Source organism: Ranitomeya variabilis, chromosome 5, assembly GCF_051348905.1.
Source record: "Ranitomeya variabilis isolate aRanVar5 chromosome 5, aRanVar5.hap1, whole genome shotgun sequence".
Taxonomy (NCBI): Eukaryota; Metazoa; Chordata; class Amphibia; order Anura; family Dendrobatidae; genus Ranitomeya; species Ranitomeya variabilis.
Genome location: NC_135236.1, coordinates 117995191 through 118017411, shown reverse-complemented (window position 1 = coordinate 118017411; position 22221 = coordinate 117995191). Strand labels below are relative to the sequence as shown.

Below are 22221 nucleotides of genomic sequence, written 5' to 3'. Positions count from 1 at the left end.
CCGAGCATGCTTGGGTGTCCGACGAGTATTTTTACATGCTCGGAGATTTCGTTTTTCTTGCTACAGCTGAATGATTTACATCTACATGTGGGAATTCCCTAGCAACCCCCACATGTACTTATGCTTGCTAACAGATATAAATCATTCAGCTGCGGCGATGAAAACTAAATCTCTGAGCACTAAAAAATACTCGGAGGACACCCGAGCGTGCTCGAGAAATCTCGAGTAACGAGTATATTCGCTCATCACTAGTTAGGATGAATCATTTCTAAGTTGATCATTTCTGTCCAGCTACTACAGCAATGCCTCCCCTCTGTGCCAGCTATTACACTGGTTGCTAATCTGCTACAGAATACACTTATCCTACAAAACTCCCCACAGTGCTGCACCACTGTTCATCTCCTTCATTTCTGTCTACCACCTATCTATCCTGTGCTCTCTGTTCTGCTAATGAACTTTCCCATTCCGTCTCCAAGACTTTTCTCGTGCTTCACCAGCTCTCTGAAATTCACTACTCCACACAATCTGATCAATTTCCAGTGTCCACAATTTTAATTGTGCCTTAAAACACATCTCTTTAGGCAATCCCCCCCTCACTATTCTAGCTAGTCTCCCTATGCCCAAACACTCTACGCACTCTGTACCATGAAAACTGGCTGGTGACAGATTCATGCATCCTTACATGTAAAACCTTATCATAAAGGTGGCCGGACTATAAAACACAGATACGTTTTACCTTTTGTGTCAGCCCAATTTCCTTATAGATTGTAAGTTCTTGTGAGCAGGATGCTCACTCTTCTTACTTGAATTGATGAATTATTCTCTGTGCGACTCTGTAATATAATATTTTTTGTACATACCCCCTCCGAATTGTAAAGTGCTGCAGAATATATTGGCGCTATTTAAATACAAAAAAGGTTTATATCACCAACCTCCTGCAAAAACTGGTGCACCCCAAAAGTGGAGCAGTAGTTCATAGTAACCAGATACCAGTTCCAAGATTTTCTATCTAATTGGTCACTGTGCTAATTGCTCTGCTTTCCCAGTGCAATAAATCCGGTAATTGTAGTCAGTGGGAGAGTTAACTAAAAAAAATAAAAAAATAACACAAAATAAACTTGAATAGACAATTAATTTAAATAAAGAAAAGAGACTTTTGTGCATTATTTGCCCAATTCCAGGAGACAACATTTATGAATTACACCTGCACATTTTACATACAATCTGCCTACACATCGGGCACAATTGTCTGACATAGAAATAAATTATACAATCTATCATTTGTGATATGGTCCGTTTTACTGAGGCAGTGGAGGAAACTGTGGCAAAGTCACAGCAGCAAAATGTGGACAGTTCTTGACGTCTGACTCGCTGACATCACTAGGACTCCTCGTAGGAATATCGGTGCGGTAACGTAAAATACATTCACTATAAATACCTTAATGATGATCGGCGCCTCTGCAGATATTTTTTTATATGTTTCAATGCATCCAAAATGAAAAACAATTTTGTAAGAAGTTTACATTAAAAAATGTTAGAATTATTATTTTAGGTCTACAGCTCCTAGAGACCAATGCAGCCCTACAGTAGCAGACTACAAATCATTCCTGTGTAGTCTGATCCTGCAGTCCTTTCCATCTGTACCAAGCCTCATACTAACCTACTAATGTCATATTAATGTATAGCAGGAAATGGAACACTTAAAAATATATTAGTTATAACAATAGACATGGTCTTTAAGTTATTCTCATTGGTGACGTCCTAATGTTCTACAATGGACTTCCCTATTGATTACTAGTGTCAGTCAGGACGGCTTTATAAATGCCTGAGGAATATTGCCTGTGACATCCTATAGATGTTGGAGTATCAATCAGTATGGCTGCCATTACAGCTTTTTCATATGCTGTTGTCCAGTTTTTCATGACTTCTGAAAAGTGACTTTACCTAGTCATCACCTGCTCTGCAATGTGATTTAAAGTGTTGGCAAAAGTGGGGTGGCAAACTCTGCGGGAACTGTAATGGTGGGCGCATTCAGTGTAGCTTTCCCAGAGATTGACACATTTTTGGATATATCATTATTTTTTACTATTCTATTTAAGGGGGCAATGCATATTTTAAGAACAACAATAATGCTTAGATGGATGTCCAGATGTATAAAATCAAAGCTGTACTTCCCAGAAACCGCAAGACCAGGTATATAGTAGAGTTGAGCAAAACGATATGCAGGACCTTGGTCCAGAAGCCATGTCGGTATTCCATGGTCGCTTTAAACCTCACCTTAGCTGCCGGTGAGTCTTCCGGTTAGTAGGTCTGTGTGATGGATGGCAGGCGTGTTCTACCCCAGGCCCACTAACCAGAAGAGACACCAGGGATTCCAGCAGGTAGGATGAGGCTTACAGATCTTAGGTCCAGTAGCTTAAGAATCATGACCTCTAGACCAGAGTCCTGCAAATCTTTTTGGCCATCTCTAATGAGGACTGCTCACAACCTGATGATGCCATGAATGTAGTGACCTGCCCTTCAATGAGCTCATTTACAATACTTTCCCCAACTACTGCTCCACCCATGAGAAAGAAGACCGTGTCCCACAACGTCAAGTGTTATCTCCTCCAGGTCAATCACTGCAGCCACTATGCCAGAAATCCATGATGATATTTTCTCGGTATGGTGGGTTTGATGACATGTAATAAACATTCACAAAGCACATGACTACCAGACAGTCGCAACGCTCTTTGTGCATTAGTACATTAGATGTCCGGTAGTTGGGACCATTGGGTTCTCACTTTTCCCATTTTCTCTTAAGTGCTAGCAACACTTGCTTCTCCTTGTACTGGTTTAGAATAAATCCGCTCTCCGAAAATGGTGCTTCCAACACGGACATTGGTGGAGCCCACTTCAATCTGGGTGGAGAAACACAAAGACATATGGTCAAAGACTGTAAACATGACAGACAGGTTCCTGTATGTAAGGTTTGTGGTTGTGTCGTTACTGAAGAAAGTGTCCCATTACCATGTAAGTAGCACCACAAGTGGCAGGTGGTGGCTGAGGAGACCCGACACTGATTTAGCATCACACCGGGCCCCGGGACTTTGCCATCTCATCTGCCAATAAGTAATGTTTTTTTCCATCTGCAATCAGGCTTGGACTGGCCCACAGGTGAACAGGAGAACCCTCCAGTGGGAGAACAGGAGAACCCTCCAGTGGGAGAACAGGAGAACCCTCCGGTGGGCGAACAGGAGAACTCTCCGGTGGGCGAACAGGAGAACCCTCCGGTGGGCGAACAGGAGAACCCTCCGGTGGGAGAACAGGAGAACCCTCCGGTGGGAGAACAGGAGAACCCTCCGGTGGGAGAACAGGAGAACCCTCCGGTGGGAGAACAGGAGAACCCTCCGGTGGGAGAACAGGGGAATCCTCCGGTGGGAGAACAGGAGAATCCTCCGGTGGGAGAACAGGAGAACCCTCCGGTGGGAGAACAGGAGAACCCTCCGGTGGGAGAACAGGAGAATCCTCCGGTGGGAGAACAGGAGAATCCTCCGGTGGGAGAACAGGAGAACCCTCCGGTGGGAGAACAGGAGAACCCTCCGGTGGGAGAACAGGAGAACCCTCCGGTGGGAGGACAGGAGAACCCTCCGGTGGGAGAACAGGAGAACCCTCCGGTGGGAGAACAGGAGAACCCTCCGGTGGGAGAACAGGAGAACCCTCCGGTGGGAGAACAGGAGAACCCTCCGGTGGGAGAACAGGAGAACCCTCCGGTGGGAGAACAGGAGAACCCTCCGGTGGGAGAACAGGAGAACCCTCCGGTGGGAGAACAGGAGAACCCTCCGGTGGGAGAACAGGAGAACCCTCCGGTGGGCCACTGTGCAGGAGTGGGTCACCACCCAATTATATGAGCATACTTGGCACAATACACTTAATTCAGCAAAGGCAACATCTTATTAATGTAACAATCAACCTAGTTTATTGCTATGGAATTTTGTGAATGATAATACAGTCATATTAGCTTTAAATAGGGCCCTGGAGTTGATGTTATTGGTGGGCCCTTGGCACCCTAGTCCAACACCGCAATATATAACTATGCCGGTATAATGTGTACTCACTGCATGTTCAAAGTCTGATGACATCCCCATGCTGAGCTCCACCGCGGCCGGCGACAGCCCCAGCTTCTCACACACTTCTTCACGCTGTTTCAGCAGCAGCTATATATGAGGAGGGAGAAGAACTGCTCATTGAGAAGAAGGAAAATGCCCACAGAGTCCACCACGCAGCGCCGCACCGCAGGACCAGTTCTGTCCAATGAACCCAACAGACAAGGTCAATGACGTTTATAAATTCTATGTATATACACGGCATCGGTGCAATTAGAGAATAAGGTCAGATTGATTAGGGGAATGTATCATCAGAAAATGACCTGTTGTGCAGATCAGCTTTCTGTGTTAAATATACGATATATATTTGGGGATTTTTTTTTCATATTCAAAATCTGTATTGAAAAAAATAATTAGCAATCTAACAATTTTCACAATGGCCACTGCTTTTTTTTTTTTCACTCACACTTAGTTCTTTCAGGGAGAATTCTCCAAAATCTAATGATCATTAGGTAGGATTACAATGACTGATGGGATCCATTATTCCCAATAGGCTAGGTCACAGCGCCCCCTGCTCCCCCCGTTCCTTCACAAAGCCAGTGACTCAGACCTAATCTTCTGTATTAATGCATCTAATGAGCGTGTGCACTCTATTGCTGCTAATGCACATTTACATCAGCAGCCATTCCCCATTCAAAAAATAAACTAAATTAAAAAAATTAATTATTTGGCATTGCCGAGTCCATAAAATTCAGATCAAAATATACGTTATGCTAAAAACTGAACAGGAAAATTCAAGTCAGAATTGCTGTTTTTTTCAATTGTTGCGCTTTCCTAAAAATAACAAACTGGGGGCTGCACTGGTACTGAGCAGACCAGCCTGTGAAGATCTCCTAGTATCCTGCGATAAAACCATGAGCTAACGATCCCCCGACACACAATCATTCTATGCCTGTTACAGAGGAGGAGGAGGACAAGCTGTGGAGGCCGAGAGCGCTGGGGACCACAGAGAGGACTTGGCGTCTGGTGTGCTGAGGGAAGCAGCGGCCATCTTGGAGGTATCGGACCAGTGCGCAGAGTGAGCCCGCAGGGGAGACTCGCTGTTAGTTCCAGTGCTGGGGAAAGTGTGGCTGGAGAGCAGGGAGGGTAAACAAGGAGCCAAAAGCTGCAGAGTGCACTCCTGGGTCCTATAGGCCTCACATAGGCTACAGCAACAGCCTATGTGAGACTGTGAGGAGGCCACAGAGAAGGAAAGTGTTCCTGTGCACAGAGGAGGCTGAGGCAGTATTTACAAGGAAGCTATGACACCTCGTAAAAAGTGGGTCAGGAAGATGGGGGGCAGTGTACCGGCTCCCAACATGGCGCCCGTGTATCTCGTGGAAGGAGACATTGCAGGATTGGGGAAATCTGCACATGGGGGGCCTGCTGGTACACAGCGGTCAGGGTCGCATTCACAGGGGGCGCAAAATATAATGCCCTAATGATGGAGGAAGGAAAGGATGAGGATACCCTGACCCGATCTGTTTCAACATCTTCAAATGTGGGGAAATCTCCCAAGAGAAAGGCCTCTAATCCTGGGGAAACACCCTGGGGCCTGACTGACACTCCTCTGCATTGGGGCTCATATTTCTGGTGACAGGTTCCCTTTAAGGCTATGTGCCTACGATGAGTTTTTGACGCTGCATACTTTAACTGAGAAAAAACGCAGCGCTGTACAGTTCCACCAGACTGGATGGGATTTATAGACATCTCATGCCCTCTGTGCTTTTTTTTTTAACTCACTATAAACTGACCCTTTGGTGCGTGTTTCAAATCCGCAGCCTGTCAATTTCTCTTCTGAGAAAGTGGAGATTTATGTGCAGATTTTTCCCATAGACTTGCTTTAGATGCAGAAAATCTGCAGGTAAAAAACGCAGGTGTTTTTAGCGAGTTTCTGCTGTGGAAATGCATGTAAATTGCACATACCTATATCAATAAAACACGCTCAGTCTGCATCTTTCCCCGCACATGACGGCTGATTTAATCATATAATATCTGACGCGAGAGATATGTTAATGACCCTCAGCCCAGCTCTGCTGCCAGCGTGATCCCAGTGTGTGTGCTTCGCAGCGCTCGCATCAGAGTATCACAACACAGCTGGGGAGGAGACGGAGAGAGTCATTTCTCCATTTCCACCATTGCGGATGCCGCAGGAATCGCACTGCACTCGTGACATCTGAGTGCAGTGCGATGTTTCACATGCGCCCATAGATTTGTATGGGTAAAATATAGACTTTGTGGGCAGGGTGGATTGATTTAAATCACACCGATTTAAATCATGATTTAAATCACGATTTAAATCAAAATATTTTTTTCTATTTAAATCGGATCGATTTAAATCATGATTTTAATCATGATTTAAATCACTGATTTAAATCAAAAGGTTTTTTTTAATATAAATCACGATTAAAATGAGAAGTGAGAGCAGTGCGCATGTGCGCCCATAGTTACACGGATGAAACTAGGGGCAACGATCTAACGCCAGGGTGAGGGGGGGGACCCCAAAGTAAGTAAAAATCTTTTTTGTTTTACTATATGGCAATAGGTAGGTGTTTAAAAGCAGCATGTCTTAATTGTATAAACTATTAATAGCCTCCACATTTTGTTCATACTGCCCCTTTAATTCCACACTTCTAGCTTGGTTTCACTTTTGGTTTAGTTTCTTTTTCCATTCAGTTGACATGCCCAAACTTGTTGGATAGTCAGCATCCTACAGAAACCTCTGGAAGAGCATGGCATTGTGAATGTTACACATATACAGCCTTTATTCTACTGAGTTAAACAACTCAGCTTTATCTCATGATGGAAGAACCTTTGGATGGTAAAATATTTTCCTCAAAAAGCAGTTTATTGAAAAAAATCCGATTTAAATCAAAAAAATCCGATTTAAATAAAAAAAATCCGATTTTTTTGATTTTTTTAAAAAAACATTGATTTTTATCCACCCTGTTTGTGGGTAAAAGTTAACCCTGTATTTGCTATGAGGTGCTGTGAATTGTTTATTCTTTGTATGGATTTGTGTGATCCAATTCTCGCTGCCACTCGCAGCATGCTGTAATTGTTTTCTCATACCGAATCGGCATGAGAAAGTAATCTCATGTGCACTGGACCATAGAAAAACACTGGTCCGAGTTCAATTCCAATTATTTGCTCGTGTGAGCGAGCCTAACAGCCGCGGGTGGAGTGGAGCGCCACCTGTGGCTGTTAACCTGTTAATTCCCGCTATCAATCTCTGAAAGTGGGATTTAACATGTGCCGTCAGGGGGTAGCATAATCCCACCTGCCCATCGGCGCACCACCGATCTTGCCATGAGAACCGGGGGCCGGTCATTACAATCATCCTGTGAAGGCCAGCGTTTGGCTGGCAGTGCATTCATAGGAAATCGAGATTTTCTCTATACATAGCAGTGCTGATGTATTGCTATGTATAGCACCAGCAATCCGATTATCACAGCTTCAAGCCCCCTAAAGGGACTATTGTATAATATATGTATAATATATATATACACACACACATATACATACATATATATAAGAAGAAACACAAAAAAAGCACACACCCCCCCCCCGTTTGCCTCATTTAAAAAAAATATGATGCACATATTTGTCATAAATGAACCCGATCGGTGAGCAGCGTAATGAGACAAAGGAAATCAAAACACCATTTTTTTGACTGCTTCAACATTGCAATAAAATGCAATAACGACGATTAAAACATCATATCTATCCCAAAATGGTATCAGTAAAAACATCAGCTCAGGGTATAAAAAATAAGCCCTCACTCAACCCCATATCCCGAAAACGTTATGGAATCTCGGAAAACAGTGACGCAAAGTAGTTGTTTTTTTATGAGTTTTGCAAAAACTATACACATTTGGTGTCTGTGAACTCTTCCTGACCTGGAGAATTATATTGCCATGTCAGTTTTACCATATCCTGTAGACTGTGAGCCCTCGCGGGCAGGGTCCTCTCTCCTCCTGTAGTTGTGTGGGCCTTGTTTTACTCATGTTTATTGTACTTGTCTATATTTGCCCCGTTCACATGTAAAGCGCCATGGAATAAATGGCGCTATAAAAATGTATAATAATAATAATATCAATAATAATAATATTATAGTGAACATGGAAAGCAAAAAAACAAAAACAAAAAACAATTATGAAATTGTTTTGCAATTTCAACGCATTTAGAATTTAGTTCCCACGTTCCAGTGTATCACATGATAAAATGAATGGTGTCATTCACAAGTACAACTTACCCCTCAGATAACAACAATATTTATTATATTTAATAATATATTTAACCCCTTCCTGACATCCGACGTACTATCCCGTCGAGGTGGGGTGGGCCCGTATGACCGCCGACGGGATAGTACGTCCAGCGCGATCGGCGGCGCTCACGGGGGGAGCGCGTCCGATCGCGGCCGGGTGTCAGCTGCCTATCGCAGCTGACATCCGGCACTATGTGCCAGGAGCGGTCACGGACCGCTCCCGGCACATTAACCCCCGGCACACCGCGATCAAACATGATCGCGATGTGCCGGCGGTGCAGGGAAGCATCGCGCAGGGAGGGGGCTCCCTGCGGGCTTCCCTGAGCCCCCCGCAGCAACGCGATGTGATCGCGTTGCTGCGAGGGTCTTACCTCCCTCCCTGCCTGCTCCAGACCCGGATCCAAGATGGCCGCGGATCCGGGTCCTGCAGGGAGGGAGGTGGCTTCACAGAAGCCTGCTCAGAGCAGGCACTGTGAAGCAGCCTGCACTTCTCTCAGATCGGTGATCTGTCAGAGTGCTATGCAAACTGGCAGATCACCGATCTGTATTGTCCCCCCCTGGGGCAAAGTAAAAAAGTAAAAAAAAAAATTTCCAAATGTGTAAAAAAAAAAAAAAAAAAAAAAAAAATTCCAAAATAATGAAAAAAAAAAAAAAATTATTCCCATAAATACATTTCTTTATCTAAATAAAAAAAACAAAACAATAAAAGTACACATATTTAGTATCGCCGCGTCCGTAACGACCCGACCTATAAAACTGCCCCACTAGTTAACCCCTTCAGTAAACACCGTAAGAAAAAAAAAAAAAAACGAGGCAAAAAACAACGCTTTATTATCATACCGCCGAACAAAAAGTGGAATAACACGCGATCAAAAAGACAGATATAAATAACCATGGTACCGCTGAAAGCGTCATCTTGTCCCGCAAATAACGAGCCGCCATACAGCATGATCAGCAAAAAAATAAAAAAGTTATAGTCCTGAGAATAAAGCGATGCAAAAATAATTATTTTTTCCATAAAATAGTTTTTATCGTATAAAAGCGCCAAAACATAAAAAAAATAATATAAATGAGGTATCGCTGTAATCGTACTGACCCGAAGAATAAAACTGCTTTATCAATTTTACCAAACGCGGAACAGTATAAACGCCTCTCCCAAAAGAAATTCATGAATAGCTGGTTTTTGGTCATTCTGCCTCACAAAAATCGGAATAAAAAGCGATCAAAAAATGTGACGTGCCCAAAAAGTTACCAATAAAAACGTCAACTCGTCCCGCAAAAAACAAGACCTCACATGACTCTGTGGACCAAAATATGGAAAATTTATAGCTCTCAAAATGTGGTAACGCAAAAAATATTTTTTGCAATAAAAAGCGTCTTTCAGTGTGTGACGGCTGCCAATCATAAAAATCCGCTAAAAAACTCGCTATAAAAGTAAATCAAACCCCCCTTCATCACCCCCTTAGTTAGGGAAAAATAAAAATAAAATGTATTTATTTCCATTTTCCCATTAGGGTTAGGGTTAGGGCTAGGGTTGGGGCTAGGGTTAAGGCTACAGTTAGGGTTGGGGCTAAAGTTAGGGTTAGGGTTGGGGCTAAAGTTAGGGTTTAGATTACATTTACGGTTGGGAATAGGGTTGGGATTAGGGTTAGGGGTGTGTCAGGGTTAGAGGTGTGGTTAGGGTTACTGTTGGGATTAGGGTTAGGGGTGTGTTTGGATTAGGGTTTCAGTTATAATTGGGGGGTTTCCACTGTTTCGGCACATCAGGGGCTCTCCAAACGCGACATGGCGTCCGATCTCAATTCCAGCCAATTCTGCGTTGAAAAAGTAAAACAGTGCTCCTTCCCTTCCGAGCTCTCCCGTGTGCCCAAACAGGGGTTTACCCCAACATATGGGGTATCAGCGTACTCAGGACAAATAGGACAACAACCTTTGGGGTCCAATTTCTCCTGTTACCCCTGGGAAAATACAAAACTGGGGGCTAAAAAATAATTTTTGTGGGAAAAAAAAAGATTTTTTATTTTCACGGCTCTGCGTTATAAACTGTAGTGAAACACTTGGGGGTTCAAAGTTCTTACAACACATCTAGATAAGTTCCTTGGGGGGTCTAGTTTCCAAAATGGGGTCACTTGTGGGGGGTTTCTACTGTTTAGGTACATTAGGGGCTCTGCAAACGCAATGTGACGCCTGCAGACCATTCCATCTAAGTCTGCATTCCAAATGGCGCTCCTTCACTTCCGAGCCCTTCCATGCGTCCAAACGGTGGTTCCCCCCACATATGGGGTATCAGCGCACTCAGGACAAATTGGACAACAACTTTTGGGGGTCCAATTTCTCCTGTTACCCTCGGGAAAATACAAAACTGGGGGCTGAAAAATAATTTTTGTGGGAAAAAATGTTTGTTTTATTTTTAAGGCTCTGCATTATAAACTTCTGTGAAGCCCTTGGTGGGTCAAAGCACTCACCACACATCTAGATAAGTTCCTTAGGGGGTCTACTTTCCAACATGGTGTCACTTGTGGGGGGTTTCTACTGTTTAGGTACATTAGGGGCTCTGCAAACGCAATGTGACGCCTGCAGACCATTCCATCTAAGTCTGCATTCCAAATGGCGCTCCTTCACTTCCGAGCCCTTCCATGCGTCCAAACGATGGTTCCCCCCCCACATATGGGGTATCAGCGCACTCAGGACAAATTGGACAACAAATTTTGGGGTCCAATTTCTCCTGTTACCCTCGGGAAAATACAAAACTGGGGGCTGAAAAATAATTTTTGTGGGAAAAAATTTTTGTTTTATTTTTACGGCTCTGCATTATTAACTTCTGTGAAGCCCTTGGTGGGTCAAAGCGCTCAAAACACATCTAGATAAGTTCCTTAGGGGGTCTACTTTCCAAAATGGTGTCACTTGTGGGGGGTTTCAATGTTTAGGCACATCAGTGGCTCTCCAAACGCAACATGGCGTCCCATCTCAATTCCTGTCAATTTTGCATTGAAAAGTCAAACGGTGCTACTTCCCTTCCGAGCTCTCCCATGCGCCCAAACAGTGGTTCCCCCCCACATATGGGGTATCAGCGTACTCAGGACAAATTGTACAACAACTTTTGGGGTCCAATTTCTTCTCTTACCCTTGGGAAAATATAAAATTGGGGGTGAAAAGATAATTTTTGTGAAAAAATATGATTTTTTATTTTTACGGTTCTGCATTATAAACTTCTGTGAAGCACTTGGTGGGTCAAAGTGCTCACCACACCTCTAGATAAGTTCCTTAGGGGGTCTACTTTCCAAAATGGTGTCACTTGTGGGGGGTTTCAATGTTTAGGCACATCAGGGGCTCCCCAAACGCAACATGGCGTCCCATCTCAATTCCAGTCAATTTTGCATTGAAAAGTCAAATGGCGCTCCTTCGCTTCCGAGCTCTGTCATGCGCCCAAACAGTGGTTTACCCCCACATATGGGGTATCGGCGTACTCAGGACAAATTGTACAACAACTTTTTCTCCTGTTACCCTTGGTAAAATAAAACAAATTGGAGCTGAAGTAAATTTTTTGTGAAAAAAAGTTAAATGTTCATTTTTATTTAAACATTCCAAAAATTCCTGTGAAGCACCAGAAGGGTTAATAAACTTCTTGAATGTGGTTTTGAGCACCTTGAGGGGTGCAGTTTTTAGAATGGTGTCACACTTGGGTATTTTCTATCATATAGACCCCTCAAAATGACTTCAAATGAGATGTGGTCCCTAAAAAAAAATGGTGTTGTAAAAATGAGAAATTGCTGGTCAACTTTTAACCCTTATAACTCCCTAACAAAAAAAAATTTTGGTTCCAAAATTGTGCTGATGTAAAGTAGACATGTGGGAAATGTTACTTATTAAGTATTTTGTGTGACATATCTCTGTGACTTAAGGGCATAAAAATTCAAAGTTGGAAAATTGCAAAATTTTCAAAAATTTCGCCAAATTTCCATTTTTTTTGCAAATAAACGCAGGTAATATCAAAGAAATTTTACCACTATCATGAAGTACAATATGTCACGAGAAAACAATGTCAGAATCGCCAAGATCCGTTGAAGCGTTCCAGAGTTATAACCTCATAAAGGGACAGTGGTCAGAATTGTAAAAATTGGCCCGGTCATTAACGTGCAAACCACCCTTGGGGGTGAAGGGGTTAACAAATAATAAGCCTCATATGGTTATACTGATGGAAAAAAAAAAGAAGTTATGGCTCTTGGAAGAAAAAAAGCAAAAATGGCCATTGTGGGAAAGGGGTTAAAGCATGACACACCATCAAGAGACAAAAACCGTAGCGTCAAACGCATGTAAAAACCGCACACAAAAATGAAATGAAAAAACGCAAGTAATGTAACTTAATAGGTGCAGAAAATCTGCAACATTAAAAGCTCCCCAAAAGCTCATGGTGGGAACATAGCCAAAAGGGGCTTTTTCCTCAACCCCTCTGATTCTGTCATAGCATTACAGGCATCCATCTACATCAGTCAGAGCAAACACCTACTAACAATGAGTGGCCCTGGCCGAACCTACCGACCACCATGCGTCATGGACAGCCACCGATGGAATGACTGCCACGTGCTATAGGTATACGGCAATGGACACAAACCTGTGGTCAGCCACAGCGAGTGATCACTGTGCTCCATCGCTTACTAAGGGGGCAGTGCTGTAGGAGAAGGTGGAGGTCTCCAGTTCTTTTAGACACTTTTTAAGTAACAGTATATGGCGACATGTCGGCAATTTTTGTGATGAAGAGTGCCTCTATATTTGGAGGTTAATTAGAAGCCCTTATGGCGATGTTGCAAAATCACAATAAAAACGACAGCAGCACTTGCTGTGACGAGATCTATCACACAGGACTCTAAGACATATAGCAAATTAAAGCAAGGGCAAAAGTGTCCTTTAATTGTGGAAAACTGACCTGGAGTACGCTCAATTATGCTTTAGTAAGGCGAGAGTTAATGAATAATGGGATTTAGGTATCTGCCTTTAACTATTAACCCATTGTTTCCCAGCCGGCTTACCTGAAAATCTGGGTTAGGACCCTGGGTGAGATCATGGCCAAAACTGCCAATGGTCATCAGACCCACAAACTCCAAACTTGGGCACTTCTCCCGGATATGCTTTACCAGCTCAACTGTGTCTGATGGAGGAAGGCCATGTTTGCCTGGAAGAAAACAAGTATCAGATCGTGGAAGTGAAGGGCAGCAAACTAGGCAACACCATAACGTGAAATGGTCCATCAAGATGGAAGCCTGTAAAACACCTTACTTTCTTCACTGCTGGTGTTCACTTGAACCATGACCTTCAACTTCTCAGGCGAACCCTTTCTCTGCCAGGAGGAGTTGACTTTGTCAGCAAGTTTCACAGAATCTATGGTCTCCAAGATGTGAAGGTTTGGGACAGCTGGGGGAAAGAAAGGTGAAACTATGAACTCCCAGGACTACGGTTACAGATACTGAATATGTTCTTTCAGTCACCGAGAGAAGCTCTCAAATTCAGAGAGGAATGATTTTTCTTAGTGTGACAACATAATGTAGGCGCTCCCACTGTAAGGCAGCCAGAATATATTATACACCTCTTATTGCATACAGGAACATTGCTATTGTGCCTACTATGGAAGGGCATGACCCTTTAAGCATTTACCAGATATTCTTCCCACATGTCCGAATAGGATTTGCAAAAATACCATGTACCTAGGAGCCCTAATATTGGGGTAGAGTTTGCAATCACACCATTATTATTTACTGTCCCCCGCACTGTGACATCCCTGCGCCCATTGTCCCCGTACAGTGATATCCCTGCGCCCATTGTCCCCTACAGTGACATCCCTGCGTCCATTGTCCCCGTACAGACATCCCTGCGCCCATTGTTCCCTGTACAGTGACATCCCTGTGCCCATTGTCCCCGTACTGTGACATCCCTGTGCCCATTGTCCCCTGTACTGTGACATCATTATGTGTATTACGCTTCTTTCGGCGACATCCGTGTGTGCATTTAGTCTTGTGCAGCGACGTTACTGTTCATTTTCAGGGTAAAAAGTCTATGACGTCTAGAGGTTGTAGTCAAAGTCTGGAGATGGTGTCCGAGTCTGAGATTTCTGGATGCTCCTGATCTTTAAACCCCCCCCCATTTATCTGAACTAAATGAATGAAATTAGCAAGATCACAACGTGCAAAAATGTTCCATAAAGTGTCCTCCCATTCACACCATTATTACGGATCCACATCACACTACAGATTACCATGAGCCTGGTAACAGCAGAGAGCAGTTGTGGCTCATGAGATAAGGAGGTCTATGGTTTCTCCTGTAGCATGAAGACTGGCAGGGTGTCTCGCAGTCTGTGCCCGCGGCTCTGCCCTGGTACCATATGTGGTGCAGTATATACAAGGGCGCAGTCACTCACTGATAAGTCACTCACCGATTAACTTGTTGATGCTGTGTTTCTGCAGATGTCCAATAAAATGCCATTTAATTTCTGGGCAGGAAGACAATATCTAGAACACAGATCAGGAAGACATTACATAATGCACGGACCCAAAAGCATGGCATCCCGAGCCATACTGGTATTAGTGCCATCTACAATGGGTTAGTCCTGCACGGCACCGGAGATTGGCAGGTATCGGGCTCATGTTTCATTCTGATGATAAAAAAAATAAATGTTGGAGGGAATCCTTAAATAATTCTCTCCAGGATATAGCCAAAAAATAAAATTAACTGTTTTAGAGACCTTTAGACATTCATCTATTGACCAACAGCAAGCAGAGATGTTAAAACAATGAAGAATGACGAAAAAAACATTTGTCATCTATCTACAGCACAAGTGATTACTGGGACCCACTCATCATGAGGACAGGACACCTGAACAGTGTGGTGGTCCGGCATGCCCACCCTCTCTCTAATGGATATCTATGGATCCAATAGAGCTAGCGGAGTACAGTGCTACAGAGTTGGTGCGCCATGACAGTGGAGAGGAAGGACGGCCTCTTACCTGCTCACGTCATAAATTTAACATCTATTCTGTTTTACGTGGGACAACCCCTATAAAAAAAAAGTGGGACTGATTCATCATGACTGGTGATTCTGGTCTTCATGTTGGGCGTGCTGGAGCCAAGCTGCTCCCGATTCATGAAGAGGTGCGTCTGATGAGTGGCATGCGCCTCCGTGCACCACCCCAGAAATCTCACTCCAGTCTTTGAATGATAAATCTGGAGGTAGACGAGCTGTGGTGTCCCACCCCCGTAACCCTCATTTTGTTGGAGCTGGGAGAAACTGGTGTGAAAACGCAAAAAGTCAGAAAATTTGGACACAGCTTCGAATTGCACCAAAATGTTACAACTTTTTCAAAGCTTTTAGGCCAGAACACTTTGATAAATTGGAACCAAAGAATATTAAAAACACGCATGACTTCACACAAAGCAAGAACTTTCTGTAGGTCATAGTAAATACAACAAATAGGAAATATCTTACATTAGCGTCTGACGCCTTCTCAACAAGTTCCTGAACCTAAAATAAATAAAAACAAAACAAAAAAAAACCCAATAAATAAAATTAATGACAAGTTTTATTTTTACTGTCAAACGCCTGTTTAATAAAAAAGTTGTTTTGGGGTGAGGGACGGCAATGTAGTGGGGTGCACCACCTAACTGAAGATCTAAAGGCCACTCCTGCAGCCGGACAACATCCCCAGGTCCAGGGGTAGCTCTGAGCCAGGCTCCATGACACCAGCGACCCAGGACCACAGAAGGTGATCTCCAGAGATCTGCAGATCCAGATGGGAACGTTGCTAATACATTTAAGGGTGGGGATTAACTAGAACCCTCGTTAATACTAGTGGTGCACACATCAGGATGGTCAACATCACGCAGGGATAAATCTTTAAAGTTTCCTTAAAGTTGGCTAAAATTTAGTAATTGTATCTCAAGACTTACGTAGTTCTCTCCAAAAACCCGCTGACCGTGACTGTACGCCTCGATCACCATGTCGGCTGGCTTAGTCTTACTGACGGCCACTAGTCTGGGCTGGACAGAAGGAAGGCTCTAAAAAGACAAGACAGCAGCAAATACAGTATACCCGCATGATATAACACAAGAATGGCCCAATATGGAGGACAAGGTCGCCCCCTACTGTGTCAGGCCGGTTTCACACGTCAGCTCCAGTACGTATAGTGACAGTTTTCTCACGTACCGGAGACACTGACACACGAAGACCCATTCAAATGAATTGTTGGTCTATGCACATGCCTGCGTGTTTTCACGGACCGTGTGTCCGTGTGCAAAACACGGAGACAAGTCCGCTTTTCTCCGGCAGCACGGTCCGCAAAGTGTCCAGCACACATGCACACAGAGAACAGTGTGCACTCTCCTCCGTGTGCACGTACCGCCGCAGGAGAAACAGCGCTACAGTTAAGCGCTGTCCCCTGCGTGTGGTGCTCCCATAGGGATGGAGCCGCATATTCATCACTGTAATGAGCGGTACCACGTGACCGCTCACACAGGACAAGCTGCCGGCACTGAGAGGGGCACACTGGGTGAGTATTTCTCTGCAAGCGGGCGGGCGCACGGGGGGTGGGAGGTGACCACAAACTTTATTTTTAACAAAAAAATAAATAAAATAGATTTTTCATCTCTTCTCTCCTGCGAGCACTGCAGGGTACAAGAGATGAATGCTGCCTTCAGCACCACACGCTGGGGACAGCGCTTACTGTAGCGCTGTCTCTCCTGCACGGTCCGTGTGGTCCTCAGGTGGCACACGGCTACCGCACGTGTGCCACACTGATGTGCCACGTGAGCACACGGACATGGATAACTCCGGTACCGGAATTATCTGGACGTGTGAGACTGGCCTCACTGGGCAACGAGGGAATACTCACCAACCATTCATTACACAAGGACACGCTACACTGGGGAAGATGTTGTAAAGCAGTCACACCAGTGAAAAATAAGGTGTTCGGTATGACCGCCATATTTATGAAGCCCTAGTAGTTTTCTTTGGGAGGGTCACAGCCATAGGGAGGGGAGCAGCGTTTGTCTACACTTACTATTGTCCACGTGGATATGATACAGTCATAGAAACAGATAAACACTATAGGACATACAGCGGGTGAAATAAGTATTCAACATGTCAACTGTCAGACTGACAGCGGCATTTAATGGGTTAATAGCAGTGAGTGGATTGCAATTCCACCCGTGGCTGTTGCTGGCATATGTCAGCTGTATATATCAGCTGACATGTGCCCGGAAAGGAGCGAGCCAGAACCCGCACCAAATGGGGAGTCCGACATCAGAATACTAGGGAGGGGAGGGGGGGGAGGGGGGGGAGGGGGAGGGGGGGGGAGGGGGAGGGGGAGGGGGGGGGGGCGGCCAGAGCCTCATTACAGACCCCAGAGCCGGCGGTGTGCCTCCTCTGTGCAGTGCCCCATCAGCAGAGCGGTCACCATTGACTGTTGCCCGTACAAGTCCCGGCTGTTCTCACTTTACGGCGCCTGCAGCACGGTGGAGATTGGAGAAGACAAGGGCCAACACAACCACTACAGCTCCTGAAACTACATCTCCCAGCATGCCCCAGGAAGCTGCGGCTGCTGTAACGCTCGGTGCGGCTCACCTCGGCTCTCCGGGCTGCCGCATGCTGCACCTGCTCCCGCACTGTGGTGAGCGCTCTCCCGATCTCCTGGGCCATGCCTGCCCTCCACATACCGCGCACCGGCTACAGGACCTGTGATGACGTCATGACCGCGGGACCAGGCTGTGGGTCACGTGTGAGCTGTCAGTCACGTGTGAGCTGTCAGTCACGTGTGAGCTGTCAGTCACGTGTGAGCTGTCAGTCACGTGTGAGCTGTCAGTCACCGCATGTATTTGTGTGTGCCGGGTTCTGCTCCGATCCAGACGCACCGTGTGTATGTGTCACAAGGACCCTGCGTTACGTTACATACATATATATATATATATTGCATGCTTTGCAGTTCAAGGGTTTTACCAACGTTGTTATTGTAGCACCTGTTATAGGCGCACGCCCCTCTGATAATAAAGCCTGCAGGGGGGAACAGAAGAATATCTAATACTTTATAGTTACATGTTATACAGTGTTCTGCAGCCTTATAGTGAAGGTCCCTATGGCAGCCAGTGGTGGAGTTTACATTTTGGCGCCTTTCTTTAGTTCTGCTGCATGTGACATTGAGGTGTACGGCCGCGTGCCCACCATGAGTTTTTGGGGAGTTTTCTTATACTCTGTATTTTACTTAATTTCTGCAGGAAACCTCAGCACTCACCTGAGGCTCACGGTGTGAACGTGGCCTCACAGGAACCTGCCGCCCGTCTCCACACACGGCGTTATTTCCGGTAAGCACACTGAGCGCCGTGTACCATGTGCTTTCTGTGTTTTCTCACCACAAGGAACCACATTTTATGAAAAAAACAGCAGAATTTGCACCAAATCTTCACTGTAACATTTCTGGCGCGGCGCACGGAGGCGGCTGGTCACGGAGAAGATGGCGGATTCCTTAAGGGGTGTGCACCTCATCCTGAATGCAGCACATCCTTTTCCACCACGTCTCTCATTAAGAATGAATACGATGCCTCCCATCTTCTTGTGATGCCGTCCTCCTCCTTGGTTCATGTTGATGACCCGTCCCTGCATCATCCACACAGTCTGCTCGGCCTTGCGCTCCTGCGCAGGCGCACTTATCTGTCCTGTTGAGGGCAGAGCAAAGTCCTGCAGTTTGGGGGTGCCTGGAAAGGTCAGAGAGGCCCAGCGCCTGCGCACTGCAGGATTTTGCTCAGTACTCAACAGGGCAGAGAAGTGCGCCTGCGCAGGAGCGCAATGCCGAGCTGACTGTGTGATGCAGGGACGCGTCATCTACATGAACCAAGGAGGAGGGCATCACAAGAAGATGGAAGCCAAAGAGCGACACCCATCGGACCGGACTGCCCCCCAGGTGAGTATAATAAAATTTATTTTTCTTCTCTTACAGGTCAGGTTGGGGCCTATATACAGCTTTATAGAATGCAGTATATCAGCCCTGAAAGGTGATGGCCGTGACTCGTATCAGCCAAACCTGGTGACAGGTTCACTTTAAGGCCGGGGTCACATCAATACCTGGCACTGCCTCCGGAACTCGGGACCAGAGTGTGCGGCTGCATGTATTTCTATGCAGCCGCACATTCCGGTCCCAAGTGCCGTTGACGCGAAAGACTCAGGCGAGTTTCTCGCATCACACACGCAAGTGTGACCCCGGCCTAACATGGAGAACTGCTCTATGTCATTCACACATTTTCCAAGGAAATATTCTTCAAGATATATAATATATATATATAGAGCGAGAAAGAAAGAGAGAGCGAGCTAGGCATATAGATACAAAAGGATAGATATAAATATGTGAGTGAGATATATAATCAGTGCTTTGTGTGTGTAGTTTACTGTGCATTTTTTTTAGTAAAATTCCTTTCGGGTAAAAAAAATGCGAGGAATCCCCCTACATTTTATTAACCAGCAGAGGGAAAGCAGACAGCTGGGGGGCTGATGTTTATAGCCTGGGAAGGGGTAATACTCATGGAGCTTCCCAGGCTATTAATATCAGCTCACAGCAGTATACATAGCCTTTGCTGGTCATTAAAATGGGGGACCCCCCTCCCAAAAAATTGACGTGTCCTCCTATAATTAATAACTAGCAAAGGGTAGGCAGACAGCTGGGGGCTGATATTAATAGGCTAGGAAGGGGCATCCTTCGGCTCTCGGCGTCTCCTAGGTGATGCGATACCACAGTGCATCACTGCACTGTGTGCCCGCCTCCCCTTGACACGGACGCCGGTGGACGGGGTGTGTGTTCCGGGTGCGCATGCGTCACCAGCGGTGCAGCGCACTCTTATATCACGGCACATTTCCCAGGACTTGGTGCGTCTCTGAAGCCGCCATTGGGTTTTATTATTTGTATATATATTTCTTTCACTATAATTATATTTACCCTGGCGATATCTGATAACGCATTATGGTACCATGGTAACGCTACATCATTTCCGGTTTCTGCCTATTGGTTCGGGTCCTCTTTTTAAACTGCACACTTTTGATTGTAACCATGCCCCCTGACGAAGGCTCCGCCGAAACGCGCGTCGGGGTGATGTGGTGACCCTTGTTTTTCCGCTGTGCCCCTTCCTGACTGTTCTTGGTAACTTTTTGGTCTTCTATCCGGGTATGTTATACTATTCTTATTGATTTTCTTTTACCGCGGTTACACAACCGGATGTGTGCCTATATATTTATATGTTAGGGGCTATCAGTGTGATCTATATGTACATTTCATCATATATATTATGGCATCACTATAAAAAGTTCGTATCACATATTAAATCTAATAACCATGGTCTACCCATCCCGCTTTGTTTGACTGTATATATGCACTGTGGTTGCATCCACTTTTTCACCTGTCTTCGTTTAAGTAATTGTAATAAAGGTTTTCTATTTTTACATTTACTTTTGGCCTATGTTTCATCTTTTGTTCTTTTGCTGTTTGTCTTAGGAAGGGGCCATGAATACTACCCCCAGACTAAAAACATCAGCTCCCATCCATAAGATGCGCCAATTCTGGCACTTAGTCTCGCTCTTCCCACTTGCCCTGGTGCGGTGGCAAGTGGGTGATAGTATTGGGGTTGATGTCACCTTTGTATTGTCAGGTGACATCAAGCCCAGAGGTTAGTAATGAAGCGGCGCCTACAAGACGCCCCCATTACTAACCCCATAGTCAAATTGTTATAAAAAGTAACACCCAGAATAAAGTCCTTTATTTGAAAAAATGACAGACTCCTTTAATGAATCTAAATTTACCAAAAACACGTATACTCATGTCAACACTCAATCCACTGAAGCCAATGTATCCTGTAAAAGAATGAAAGTAATAACCATATTCCTCTCCTGACTGCCAAGAAGAAGATAATCCAATTGTCCTAACAAACAGACAATCCCCACATGTATTCAAGCTGTCTAGCAGCCGCAAAACATACAGCTGCGTCGACAAACTAAATCTCCGAGCACGCCACAATACTCGGAGACCACCCGAGCATGCTCGGAGAAACTCGAGTAACGAGTATACTCGCTCATCACTAATAAACATCTGTCCCCAGCTGTCCGTTTTCCCTCTGCTGGTTAATATAATATCTGGGGATCCCAAGCCATTTTTTAAGAGATTTATTTACTTGCAGATGAGTATGAGCCCTATAAAAACTGACTGTCACATCCAAACATAGACTAAGTGTGAACAGGTGCTGAACCTAGAGTCACCAACTCTTATACAGTCAAATAAATAAGATGAAGACGTTTATTCTCAGCGAGGAAAGAAAGTCTAGGACCTGGTATGCGAGTGATGCCTTAATGTGGCTACCAGGTACACATGAATTGGCCAATTTATGCGCTAAACGCTCTCATTTTTTCAAATTTCTAGTGCAGTAATGCAGTTCAATTTTCATGTTGGCATGTTTTGGCGCCACAGTGAGCTGCCTTATTTATTTGACTTTATATGAAAATTGTAAATTCACACTGAAGGCATCAAAACTATGAATTAACACATGTGGAATTATATACTTATCAAAAAAGTGTGAAACAACTGAAATTATGTCTTATATTCTAGGTTCTTCAAAGTAGCCACCTTTTGCTTTGATGACTGCTTTGCACACTCTTGGCATTCTCTTGATGAGCTTCGAGAGGTAGTCACCGGGAATGGGCTTCCAACAATCTTGAAGAAGTTCCCAGAGATGCTTAGCACTTGTTGGCCCTTTTGCCTTCACTCTGCGGTCCAGCTCACCCCAAACCATCTTGATTGGGTTCAGGTTTGGTGACTGT

General features: G+C 44.8%; 1 protein-coding gene across 3 annotated transcripts; it reads right to left on the bottom strand.

The window, feature by feature from the left end:
• Positions 1–1114: 1114 nt before the first annotated feature.
• Positions 1115–18167, bottom strand: PLPBP (pyridoxal phosphate binding protein). 3 transcript variants are annotated; one of them, XM_077263139.1, is made up of 8 exons: positions 17998–18167; positions 16326–16433; positions 15865–15900; positions 14816–14891; positions 13666–13800; positions 13419–13561; positions 4098–4196; positions 1115–2900 (listed from the first exon to the last, which is right to left on the bottom strand). In XM_077263139.1, the coding sequence occupies exons 1-8, from the start codon at positions 18085–18087 to the stop codon at positions 2799–2801; spliced, it is 789 nt and encodes a 262-aa protein (XP_077119254.1). In that variant the 5' UTR covers positions 18088–18167; the 3' UTR covers positions 1115–2798. The 3 variants fall into 3 exon arrangements, with proteins under 3 accessions (XP_077119254.1, XP_077119255.1, XP_077119256.1); XM_077263140.1 differs by lacking the exon at positions 17998–18167 and adding an exon at positions 17776–17969 and having other exon boundaries at positions 1161–2900; XM_077263141.1 differs by lacking the exon at positions 17998–18167 and adding an exon at positions 17869–17888 and having other exon boundaries at positions 1161–2900.
• Between the last annotated feature and the right edge of the window lie 4054 nt (positions 18168–22221).